The 13,369-nt window shown below is 28.2% G+C and overlaps 1 protein-coding gene across 1 annotated transcript in view; it reads right to left on the bottom strand.

Annotated features, from left to right (window-relative positions):
- Positions 1-13,369, bottom strand: part of LOC107449012 (dynein axonemal heavy chain 2) — a 130,562-nt gene that overhangs the window by 81,136 nt on the left and 36,057 nt on the right. Inside the window, exons 21-28 of the mRNA XM_087163412.1 lie at positions 10,584-10,784; positions 8,424-8,580; positions 6,401-6,490; positions 4,604-4,852; positions 3,546-3,704; positions 3,187-3,462; positions 2,585-2,842; positions 990-1,128 (exon numbers count right to left, since the gene is read on the bottom strand). Of these exons, the coding sequence (XP_087019538.1) occupies positions 990-1,128; positions 2,585-2,842; positions 3,187-3,462; positions 3,546-3,704; positions 4,604-4,852; positions 6,401-6,490; positions 8,424-8,580; positions 10,584-10,784 (1,529 nt within the window). The remainder of the gene's footprint in view (positions 1-989; positions 1,129-2,584; positions 2,843-3,186; positions 3,463-3,545; positions 3,705-4,603; positions 4,853-6,400; positions 6,491-8,423; positions 8,581-10,583; positions 10,785-13,369) is intronic.

The raw sequence follows: 13,369 nt of genomic DNA, 5'->3' as shown, positions 1-13,369 counted from the left end.
AAATATTAAAAATATTACATATAACTCATACAAATCACAGAAATTTCTTTTGATTTATAAATATTATATTTGATACATAATAACAATTAAGAGAATTATATAATTCTGAAACCTTCCAGCGGATATGTCAAGTTATTCGACAAATCTATAAAATAGTTAACTAAAATAAAAGTTATTTCTGGGCCTGTTTTAATGCAATTTTTAACAATAATTATTAGAAAATATAAAATTAACATGAAATTAAGATATTAAGTACCGCTTCAAAGGCACCTTGATAATACCTTCATCATATCCCTATTATGCGTATAATGACATTGTGGGTCATGGGTTGCTATACAAGTTTTAATCCTTATGATTAACTTTACCTCCACTAGAAATTTGCTGCAACATTTATGGAACACCCTGCATATATATTGATACATCCTGCATATATATTGCATACATATTGATAAACAGGTATTGGATCGTTAGTAGAAGCATTAATAAAATAACTGCTATCAACTGCTATAAGCACATTAATATCATAACTGTTCTCATAAACTAAAATACTCACATAAAAAGTAGAAAAAGCAAAATTTAATAATAGGATTTATGTTTTCTATGCTTTTTCTTTCAGCTCTTACACATGAAGCCAGAAAAACTTCTTAAACAAAAGTGCATTCTGATCAAAAAATTAAATATTTATCATTCTAAAAAATAATATATGTTTGCTATTTATACACATGAGCCATACATAAAACAAATAATCAAAATTAAAAAAATAAATTTTACTAAGAAACCTATTAATCAGAGGAACAAACAAAAGTAATATAACAGTATAATTAAAAAAAACACAAAAAAACACAGTTTCTAATTAACACTGTCAGAAATAAAATGTATAATTTCTAATTGACATTGTCTGAAACAGGATATGTTATTTTTATAGAAATATTTTATGCGTATAGATTCAATTTAATTGAAAGGACAAATAAAAACTTAAGATTCCAAACCTTCTTCATGACAAGTTTGCCATGCCAGTTTAACAGATTTTATAACATTTGACACATCTGCCCACAAAGTGATGACTTCTTGGAATTGAGGAGACTCTTTAGAGAGTTCTGCTTGACCAACTTGAACTGAGAATATAACCTAGAAAAGTTATTCAGAGAAAATGGGGTCCAAATATAGCATAAAGACAATTCAATGAAATGCTCTAAAATAATATATTGCATCCTGAAGATAATAACATCGGAACTCAAAGAATTCTTTTTAAAGTGCAGCAAAAATAAAGTTCACTTACATTATAAACGCACAATGGACATAATTAACATTTGTATAAAAAATTGTGCGTTCAAATAGTTAAGAAAGCACGATTATTAAGTTGTTCATTTATCAGTTCAGGAATAAGTAACTCATTTGCTTTAAACAATTTAAACACTTAAAAATTTAACTGAAAAGGTAAGGTTAACATTAAATTTTGTACCTCTTGAGTTGTGATATTATACTCGCTGAGGTGTGACACAAAAAATTATTTTAATAAGCTAAAATAATGTACAAATCTATAAAACAAACAGTAAGAAAAAAATCAGATAGTGCAAATCAAAAAAAGAATGTTTTAGAGGCTTCCCTAGGAATTAGATAAAGTATTTGATAAAAAAAAAAATTCAGTGCCTTCAAATCTATTTTTAATGCCAAGAAATTTCCCTTTTCATTGCTAAGCAATTAAGAAGCATGTTGTAAAATTTTATAAAATGGTAGTTTATATGCAAAAATTATAAAAGATTATATCAGATGGAACCTAAAAATTTAAAACAAAGAAATTTTTAAGAAACCAAGAAATTTTGAACTTGTGCTAAAATCTCAAGAACAATGAAAGGGCTCAAGTTTTAAAAATATAAAGTAGTCTCGTGAAAGGGCAGAAAACATATCAAAAACTTTGTAATTCCATGTTTTTTTTTCAAAAATAAGTCTTTCCAAATTAATTGTGTTTTCTTTTAATAAAAAGATATTTTAAAAAGAGAAGAAATTGCTAAAAAAAAATAAAGATAATAATGCTTTGTGTCTGTATATAATAATTTAGGTAAATTTTGATAAATGTGGACTTTCCATTTTGTTAATGTAGATTACATTAATGAAAAAATTTATCAGAAAGTTCATAGAAAACTGCCATGATTCACTGATGGTGAAGTCTTTTCTGTTACAGATGTTTTTGCAAAGCTATTTTTTCATTAGTGATGTTCCAAACAGTAATATTCTTGGATGAATGAGTCCTTTTATGTCTCTGCAGCCCTCTTACCTCCCATCCCCCTCCTAAAAAACTAGCAGCTATGGCTTTTAAGAGTGGTTTTAACATAACTTTCCTTACAAATAATTCATTTTTAAGAATGTGCAAAGAATTGCATTCCAAATGTGGGTAGAGAACTGCTTTAGCACCTCTATATTTTTTAACTGTTTCTGCAATGTGTTGTGTTAGATATTTACAGAGATCAAAACATAATTTGAAATAATTAACTTATACTAAGAAAAATAAATAAAATAAAAGAACAATTGCAAATATGTAGAATTTTTGATAAGTAAATCAGTAGAAAACTTTATTAATACCAACCTCCAAAGGAAAAAATCTTTTTTGGAAGGATTCCATTAATTCAATAGAATCTAAGATTAACCTCAAAGAATTGTCCAGATCATCCACTTGATCAGAAAAGTACAAAACATACTTTGAGGTTTTCAATACTCCAAGTGTTGTCAATTGATTTTCAACAATATCTACAATATCACCACTGTCATCAAGTTTGTAATTATTGCCGTATAAATTTAAAGAGAAATATATATTTTCCCATGTCTTTCTTGCAAAATTTAAAGTCTGAAAAAGGAAATTAGAAATTAATTTATGAATAAGAATATTTTATATGCATTACTAAGAATATTATATATTATGATCAATGTCAACTGGGAATAGTGCGCAAGCTCTTCTATTCTGTTAGGATTGAAATTTGGGACAGTTTTGTGAGAAGCTCTGGTTTTGCTAATCCATTGAACTAGATCAGATTGTATATAAAAATAGAAAGATTAGATAACTATATAAATTAAATGCATTGAAGCACACAGATGCACAAATTGATATAACTAATTTATACTATCCAAATTACATAATCATTGGTAAAACTCATTGTTAAAACAAAGATTGATCACTATAAACATATTCACCTGCTCTATTTCATGTTCTTTTCTAGCACGAAGAGTAATCATGTTTACTTCATAAGATATGCTAGATAAATCAAAATTTCTTAAAAATTGGAAAGTAAATTTTTGACTTTTGAAGAATTTTTCACAATCATCAAGATCTAAATTCAAAATATTTCCCAGCATGTTCCAATGTCTGGCTTGGAAAGTAGGCTCTTGAAAATCTGTAACTACTCTATAACAATCGTTTAAATCATTTAAGCATAAAGACAACTCGTCTAGAAGCTTGTAATGGAATCCCTGAAAAAAAAAGACAGATTAGAATATACAAACAAACTATATTAAGACAAAGAATCTGAAGATTTTTACTAATCTAAACATACCTTTTCTGCCCTCAAAACATTTATATCGGCTTGAAGCTCATCAGTGCATTTCTGTTTTTCCATGCCATTGAAATTCATTATAGTGATATCTGTCCAGTCATTGAGAAAGTTCTGATATTGTGTTACATACAACCATGAGGTTTTCAGACACTCAATTTCCTAAAATATAAAATATATAGATTCATAAATTGAAGCTAAAAATGTTTTAGTGGGGAAATATTTCCCAAAATCCTAAAATATCAAATATTCCAGTTATGACAGATGTTATTTCCAAAACCAATGGTTTAAACTGGCACTGATATCAAATATTAATAAAATCGAACTTTTATTCAATTAAAAAAATACCTTTAAAAATTAGGGAACAGAATTTTGTCAGAAACAAATGAAGAGTACAGAATAAAATTAAATTAATAAGTGTAACTATTTAAAGGGGCTTAGAACAGTTCATTAGCATTTTTTAACACTTATTTTATCCTACTGATAAAGGAGTATTATACGACACCAAAATGCATCATGGTTTTAATAAAATTTACTATTATATGTGTGACTTTTAACCAAGTTTTTACTCAATCATAAATGTGTTTTATTACATTGAAATTATCCAGAGAGCACTCTCATTAAAGTGGCACCCAGAAAACAATAGACTTGAAGGCATTATATCAAAACTTGTTTATTACTACAAATATTCCTGATATCTTTATGATGTTGGACTACAAATTTGACAGTATAGTCTTGATTCTTGTCTTGAGTAGTTAGCCACAACTATTGATCCCATCCCAGCAGCATTTATGAACCAGAACTAAACTAATTTGAGTAATATTATAATATTCCTCACCTTCTTTATAAATTAGTTTTCAACTCGGAAATACCTAGATATTAATAACACTCAATTACAGCTATACAATTGACTAATTTCAATCAAGCTTTATTTATTAAAGTAGTGATGTTAATGTCTTGAATATAATAGCAAACAGATGAGTAAAAAGGCAAATATTCAAAGAGAAAATTCAATTTTTGAGCAAGTTTATAAGATTATGAAAAATAATAAAAAGACTCACAATCTCTACAATTTCCAAGGTGTCCAATGGCTTTAAATCAATATTGAAAAATGGGGCATCATGTTTCATTTGATGTTCACGCTCCTGAAGGTAATGCAAAGTTTTAATATAAGATGATATATGATCCATAGCATCCTCATAATTGCAATCCATATGAAAAGGACCTTTTAGGTTCATTTCATTCTCAAGAATCTTTATTTGATTCTCAAGCTCTTTGTGGTACTCTAGAAATCTTCTAAGATGAAAGGCCTAGTTTGTTTGTTTTTTAAAAAAAAGATGGATTTCAGTGATTTACAATATACTAGCAAAAAGAAGCAAGAAATTAATACTTAATGTATCATTCAAATATTATATTTAATAATTAGAGCTAAAAAAACAAATCATGTTCAAGAATGGATAAAATTAATTGAAATGGAGACTCAAAAGAGGGAATCAACTATACTGTGTCAAATATAAATGACAGTATTATCTGTACTTGTTTAATAATAATAAAATAAAAAAAACTTGAGGGACAAATCATGGTTAAGCTGTTACGCACATGGGTCTCAAAATACTAGATGCACAAAAAATCATGGATGAAAAAAAATTGAAATGTTCTTAGAAATTTTTTTTTTAACTATAAAGTCTGACTTGAACATTCTTAAGTAGTAATCCAAGCCCAGCAAGAAAAGAGCCACCTTTCCTATCAACTCAGATTCCTTATCACATGCATAGTCTTTTGAATATTCCAAATCACTATGATTGGATTTATTATCATCAAAAAATATCAATCAACTGCCTTTAATGTCTTGAATACCATTTCCAGTATTGATGTGAGCAATTTAAGTGATATTATGTAAAACTCACTTTCTTTTCAAGTTAGATTTTAGCTTTGCTTAATCCTATTCTGGCTGTTGCTGCCACTTTACGGTATATACTTGAAACGATTTTATAATAACCTTTTCAATTTCATTTGTCTTTAAAGAATTCAGCACAGCAAGCATAATATTGGTGTCAAAGTCAATAAAAAAAAAGTAGAGAAGAGAGTCCTTTTGTATTTGTTAGACTGATTTGTTCCCTGTTCATTTGGATAGTGCAAAAGTTACTTCCAAATCTTGTTAGATCTGCTTATAAAGAAAACACAAGGGGCTTATGAGTCTGTAGTTTTCCACATTTATTTTATTTCCTTTTTTAAAAAAGAAAAGAGCTGCTTTTGCATCATTCCAATCATTTGCTTGGAACTGCTTTTGAGACATTTGGTTTCATGAGTTACTATCCTTTTATGTGAAATCCTGAGCAGCTCACCTACTGTTTTGTTACACTTTTTTTTCCAAATCTTTGCTCAGCTGTACTTAGCAGCTTTTACTTATGCTCAAAAGTTTTTTTCCCCACAAGATCTGTGTTGTGTTTCATGATATCTTAAGAGATGGCTGCCAATAAGTATTCTATTAAAAAATAACACATAAGCCGACAATCACAAAATTATTAAAATTATATAGCTTGCCAACTATTTTATTAATACTAAATAAAAATTTGAAAAATCACTCATTTGTTTGGTCCAGAGCATAGATCTTCAAAGGAGTCAAATTGATCAATACAAACTTATTAGCAAAATACAAAAAAATCTTCTCATACAGTTTCACTAAATAAAAAAAAATTCAGCACACAAAGTTTTAAAATTAAAAACACTCATTTGTCGCATTTATGATTTTATCCCAGAAACTAGAAAAAAGTATACAAAAGTGTGCAATCACATTCAAGAAATTTGAAGCATCTGCATAATATTTACAGTAACCTGAACCATAAAAAATGCAATACCTGAACTTTTTGTAATTTTTCATAGTAATTTGTGAAGTCCTTGTTAAGTGTTTTCCAGCGATCATCTAAATTTTTGAGTTGATCACTTGACTAAAATCACAAGAAAAAATACAATATAAAAATATTCAGTAAATTATACTACAATTTTTATAAAATTATAACAATAAATTGGGGACAAAGATTAAAAAAAATTTGATCCAAGCATAAATTTTAACATTGAAAACAAAGGTATGAAATGGTACTATTTGAAACTTAATCTTTTAAAAGCTCTAAATTAATTTTTCTTAATGTTTGTACTTAACACTGAAAATGAAAGTTCAAATTATAATAGTAATCAGTCAATAGAAATTTAGATTTAAAAGATATTTAAATACAATAATTAATAAAATCATTTTATCTCATAAACATAACATTTCTCACAACAAAGAAGTTAAAGACTATTTAAGAATTTTTTATTTAATTTAAGAGAATAGATTTTAAGCAGAAAGCTACATCTCATTTATTCGGATTTGCATGGCAAAAAGAATAAGATGCAAAATAAAGAAATATTTCAATATACATTAATAAATCTGAAATCCAGTTTTCTGTCTCTAAAGAAGTAGTCAGAAGATGTTCTGTGTTCCTTTTTAAACACCCTCTAAGTTCCTCATTGGCACCTTTAACCCTATCCTTAACTGAATATTTTTTTAAAGTCGGTTATCTTTTTTTTCCTATGCTATTTACCTTATAAAGACAAATAGTATTTTGCCCATGTGTTGTTTAAAATAAAATTGTACTAAATATCATTTTTATTTTTATCTACACTTAATTGTGTTATGTGTATAAATTATAAAATATATATTTGTTAACAATTAAGATTTTGATATTTTTTACCCATCCCTAAATCTCTTTTTTTAAGATTAAGCAAAAATATGTGTCAAGCTGATCATATACTGTAAAGGATATATTCTGAGACCAAAAAAACATTTTATAATATGCTTCAATAAAATGATATAACATGGAGAAAATGTGTTAAAATATTTTAATATGTAACATATTCAGATTATCACAGAAATTTTTTATTACCTAATTTAAACAAGAAAGTTTTACACGTTTAAGCACAGTGATGGTTAAAGTTTAGGTATTAAACACAGTAAAGTGGTTTAGAAGAAAAAAAACACAACTAAGAACTATTAAGTTTTTGTTCAAAAAATGATGCCATTTATTCATAGGCCATTGTGTTTATTAATTTTCTTACATCTTTTTGTGAAAACCATTTAAGTAAAAAATAATCATATAAGACAAGTTTTTTAATGTTTTGTAAATTTAAATATTTAAAGAATTTAAATTTTTCTGTATTTAAAATGAATAAAAATACACTTAATTTTTTTTAATACAATACACTGTCAATATTCGATTGTATACACAATTTAATATAAGTTTTAGTTAATTTAAAATGTAGTACATAACTAATTATTTTAATAAAATTAGTAATAATCTTATGTCTTTTTTAAACCTTATATTGTGAAAAATATTTATTTTTGTTTTGTTTTCTAAAAAATGTGATGTTTGCACTAAATGTTATTGCTTCATTCTAAATTTTTCATGCATTATTTTGAAATTCAATTTCTATAAGATGTAAATGGCTGCTTTAAGGTTTAAGACTGCTTTGACTAGTAGTAAAATTCTTAAGAAACAAAGCAAAAGAAGATTTTTAAAAAATTTTTTGTTGGGAAACAAATTTTTTAATGACATATCGCAAGTACTCTTCCCCTTTATCAAAAATAAGTTGCTTACTGGGCAAAAAGGAAAATTCAATTTCCATTATTGATTTTTTTTAAACAATAGTAAATGTGATTTTCTTTCTCTCAATTTCTTAAGAAGTGCAATCTTCAAAACATTCCATCATCGTGGAATTTTTTACCCATGTGTACAAATTAGTTTTAATGCAAGTGAAGCTAAAATACCTGATTAATTTCCAAATAATTAATTTAAAAATAATTGAATACTTATGAATTTTGAAAGCAATTAAGTAAGCACATACTTTTTGATTGATTGGAAATTCAAATTTTACCAAAACATCAAAATATTCTCGGATAGAATTGAAATATTTTTCAATTTCAGATGAATATTGTTTAGACTTTCTTAAAAATTTAATGGAAAATTTCAAATCCTCTAAATTTTTTGGAGTTTCTTGAAACCTGGAAACACAATAATAAGAATAAAATGACGAAAAAAAATTAAGAAATCATGTAAGTTATTCTTAGTATTTCAGCTTAAATTTAACAAATAATTAATTATTATCATAAACTAAATTATTTTCTGTTGCACTGATAGCTTAATTTATATATAAATGAAAGAGTGATTTGCCAGATTTATGCATAACAATGTGCAATACAGTGCTTAAAGAAAGGATAACTTACCACATACAAACAGGATAAATAATCAATTTACATTTACTGCCTTTCAATATAAAATAATAGGGATTAGAATATATCCACAATTAATAAAAAATTAAGATTTAGATTTATAGTTTTAAAGATAAGAAAGTAAGCATTTTTACAATCAACATATCATTCTTGACACAAAAAAATAACAAAATTATTTTACATGAAGCTAAAATACTATTGCTTTTGTATAAACACATATTAATTTATATATAAATTCATATATAAATTTATATAGAAATCTACATATAAATTTGTATTAATTTATATATAAATGCAAGAGTGATTTATAACAGTTGAGCATTTTTATAATGAACTTATCATTTTGAGCACAAATGAATATAATAATTATTTTACAGGAAGATAAAATAGCGATTGCTTTATAAACACATATTAATTTATAAATAAATTTTTCTATAAATTTCTATTAATTTATATATAAATACAAGAGTGATTAGAAGTGGATTTAAAATAATTGAGCATTTTTAAAATAAACGAAAAAGACAAAAGTCATTTTTGATGTAAATAAATATAATAATTATTTTACATAAAGCAAAAATAGTAATTGCTTTCACATAAACATGCATTAAAAGCCTATCATAAATCAAAAGGAATATAAACTATCTTTATTAATATAAACTACCTTATAATTAATTTTATTAACCTGTTAAACATCCATTCTTTGTATGGAGACAAAAAAAAAAGTAAACGACAAAAAAATCAATATTGATCAACACTGCAAAATCATGCACAAAAGACAGACTTTTACCGACGCAATTAATAAAGCTAAACTAATACCAATTTTTTTATTATTATTTGTTGCTCTTTTCAGTGGCATTGCATTATTACAGTAAGTAAAACATGTTTTTGAAATTCATCCTATCAAAGTAACTATCACGAATCTCTCTCTCATAATTATAGTTTCGCAATCTCTTTACACAGCTCTCGCTATTACAGTGACAAAATTTCGAAATCTTTCAAACTTTCTTCTCATAAAAGGTCACAAGGATGACAACCTGGCTTTGGTGGCCTGATGACCTGAGAGTGAAGTCGAGCACTTTACAGTTTAACAAGGACCAATACCAGACATCATCGGCTCCATAGCAGGCTGATCAAAGTGGTCACCTACCCGCACACTGTCCACAGCCAGTGATGCTTGACCATTTTCAATAAATAAAAAGTTTTAACTATTGTTTTAAAATTAATAATATTACCCTCTTTTTTTAATAATAATGAATGAAATAATTTTCACCTTCTTCTCGAAGCTGTTACCTTCTACTCAAAGCTATACCTTAAAAAAAGCTTTTAGTAGACTAAATGTTAAATAAGAGAGTTGGATGCAGTTTATCATAAAACTGAAAATCGGGAAGATTTCATTTTCTGTCAGGAAAACGCAAGCCTTCATGTATATTAGGAAAACTGAGCAAGAGTATGTATAAAATTATTGATATGTTTCAAAATAAAAAAATAATCGAAATATTTGTAAACTTTAATTAACATCTGCTCAATATAAGAAGACATACAAAGAATTCAATGAAAAAAAAAACATTTTAATTGGTAAAATCATATAAAAACTTATTTAATCACAATGTATAATTTTTCTGATAATTAAATTTTTTAATGAAATCATTTCAAGTTTGTTTTAAACAATAAAAAATTACATACAAAATTAAGTTTCAGTACTGAAGTCATTCTGATCGTAAAATTGGGTTACACTTTTGAAAATATTTTTAGCTGCATCATATTGCATATCTTACTTTGCATCCACAAGTTCGATTAAATGATAGGCATTGTCTAAGTTTGTACAAGAAATTTCAGATAGAATGTCACCCAAATTATTTTTCCATTTTTCTCCACATGCAATAGCAGAATCTTTAAGAGGTTGACAATCAATAATACAAAATTCTAATACTTTGTACTGTGGAACATCAGGAATTTTTGCTGCAATTTTATTGAACCTACAAGAAAAAATAATAAGAATAATATATATATATATATATATATATATATATATATACACAGTCCAGTCACATTAATGTGACCACCACCTACTTTCGACGTCAACGTAAAATAACCAATCACAGAGTGCAGGTGGCAGCACATTACAGTGTAGTGTATATATTGGATGTCCTTGGGCATCGAAAAGCATTTCAGTCGTTGGCGCAATGCAGAAATGTAGCGATTTATCCGACGTCCAAAAGGGCATGATTATTGGCTTTCGGGCCAAGGGTGGAAGAATTTCGGAAACGACTGATTTTGTGAACTGTTCGCGTGCCGCCGTGGTAAAAGTATACCGTGCATGGCAAAATGGCACTATACAAAACAAGCGGCGTGGCACATGTGGTGCACAACGGGCCAAAGGTGGCAGAGGCGAACGAAGGCTACGGCGATGCGTTCAGACGAATAGACGTGCAACTGTTGAGCAACTGACCGTCCAGATGAACCAAGGGGCTACCAAGAGTGTATCCTCAACAACTGTTCAGTGAACGTTGCTGCGCATGGGCCTCCGCAGCAGACGCCTGGTTAATGCACCTATGCTGACTGCTGTTCATCGGTGACGAAGGCTGGAATTTGCACGCCAGTACCGCAACTAGACGTCCACAGAGTGGCAACAGGTGGCTTTTTCCGATGAATCACACTTTATGCTCCATGGGACAGATGAGCGTTGGCGTATACTGCGTGAAACGTCTGAAAGCAATTGCCGGAATGCTGCAAGCTGGAAGAGGGAGTGTTATGCTTTGGGGAATGTTTTCCTGGAATTCACTGGGTGCACTCATCATTGTGGAAGGCACGATGGATCAGTACAATTACGTATCTGTCCTTGCGGACCATGTCCACCCCTACATGCAAATAATTTTTCCTCAGAATGATGGCATCTACCACCAGGACAATGCGAGGTGTCATACAGCTCGCAGCGCATGTGCGTGGTTCGAAGAGCACCAGGATGAGTTTACCGTTCTCCCCTGGCCAGCAAACTCACCGGATTTAAACCCAATCAAGAATCTGTGGGACCACATCGATCGGGTTGTTCGCGCCATGGATCCTCAACCGCGTAATCTAGCGCAGCTGGCCACGGCACTAGAGTCGGCATGGCTCAACAACCCAGTGAACACTTTCAGAAACCTAATTGACTCTCTTCCTGCACGTCTAGTAGCAGTCCGCTCGGCCAAAGGTGGTTATTCTGGCTTTTGACAGGTGGTCACATTAATGTGACTGGACTGTGTATATATAATAAATACAAGAAAACACGAAGAAAAACAATAAATTTCAATAGTTTAACAATACTTTTTTTTTTGTTATTTTTTTTCTGTTGTTCGTTATTTTTTTACTTATCCCCCCCCCTTTTTTTCACATGTCTATAATTTTTCTTTGTTTATTCTACATTTTGAACTATATATATATATATATATCACAGGTCTGTCTAGGTTTTTCTGAGAGGTACCTACTTTGTGAAAATTAGAAATTATATTAAAAATGCAACACAAAAATATGGTAAAAAATATGGATTTATCGCTTCTTAAGGGATACAAAAATAAAATTTTAAGAAAAAGTATTTTGTAAAATTTCCCAAAGTTGAATTTGTGAAGGTACCGCTAAACGGCAGTAAATTTGGCCCGGAATTTATAGATTTAACCCTGAATCTAAGCATTTGGACCTTTTAATAAGAACAAACCTTTTTAAAATTAAATGTTAAATGGATTTATTCAGAATGTAGCAAAAAAATTATTGCTTTTAATATGGTAACAAAAATTTTTAAAGAAATATTTTTAGATTATATTAAATTACATCTTATTTTTATTTTTACACAAGAGAAGGAATTCTGAATTTCAAGAAAAGTTATTGTCTCATTTGTAATTTAAGTTCCTACTTGTAAGTTTTATTTTATAAAAACCTAGTACAAAGTTTTCACTGTACATCTTATAAAACTATTAACTATGTAGCTAAACTAATTATTAAAACAATTATACAATGCAGTAGCATATTCATTGAATAAGTTTCTTGATTATAAAAGTATATCATAACAAAATAAACTTTCCAGTCTCTTTTTCAAAAATATTTAAAATTTTTATGTTATTTTTTAATAAAAAAAAAACTTTAGTTTTTTATAAAAATGCTATATATTTTAATTTCAATTCGATTAAAGTTTAATAGTTATAAAAATTAAAAGGTCATCCTCAAGACCTAACTGAAACAATATAGAGGAATCCCAAATATCTAATTAACTTGATTAAAAAAATGGAAAATTTACACGCTTAGTTCTTTTTTGCTTAAAATATTATAAGGACAACTATAACAGGTTAAAGGAAACCCTTGGTAAGTAATTGGCTTACAAGTTAAGTTGATTGGTGTGGAAGCTGCCTTGTGCTCAGTTAGCTACCTAAAATATTAAATGATTATCAATTAAGCTAAAAAAGTACCTCTTCTGAAAGCGACTTGATGAGTGGGAAAGTGGAAAAAAATTTACAAAAATAGGGCAATTGACATAATACAAGACAAGTCGACTAACAATTACTAGAATATAAAATAAAAAGGAGTTGAATGA

The sequence above is a fragment of the Parasteatoda tepidariorum genome, chromosome 1 (assembly GCF_982258835.1).
Source record: "Parasteatoda tepidariorum strain Cologne lab strain chromosome 1, Ptep-v5.0, whole genome shotgun sequence".
Taxonomy (NCBI): Eukaryota; Metazoa; Arthropoda; class Arachnida; order Araneae; family Theridiidae; genus Parasteatoda; species Parasteatoda tepidariorum.
The sequence above is the reverse complement of the archived record's forward strand: the minus strand, read 5'-3'. Positions and strand labels throughout refer to the sequence as shown.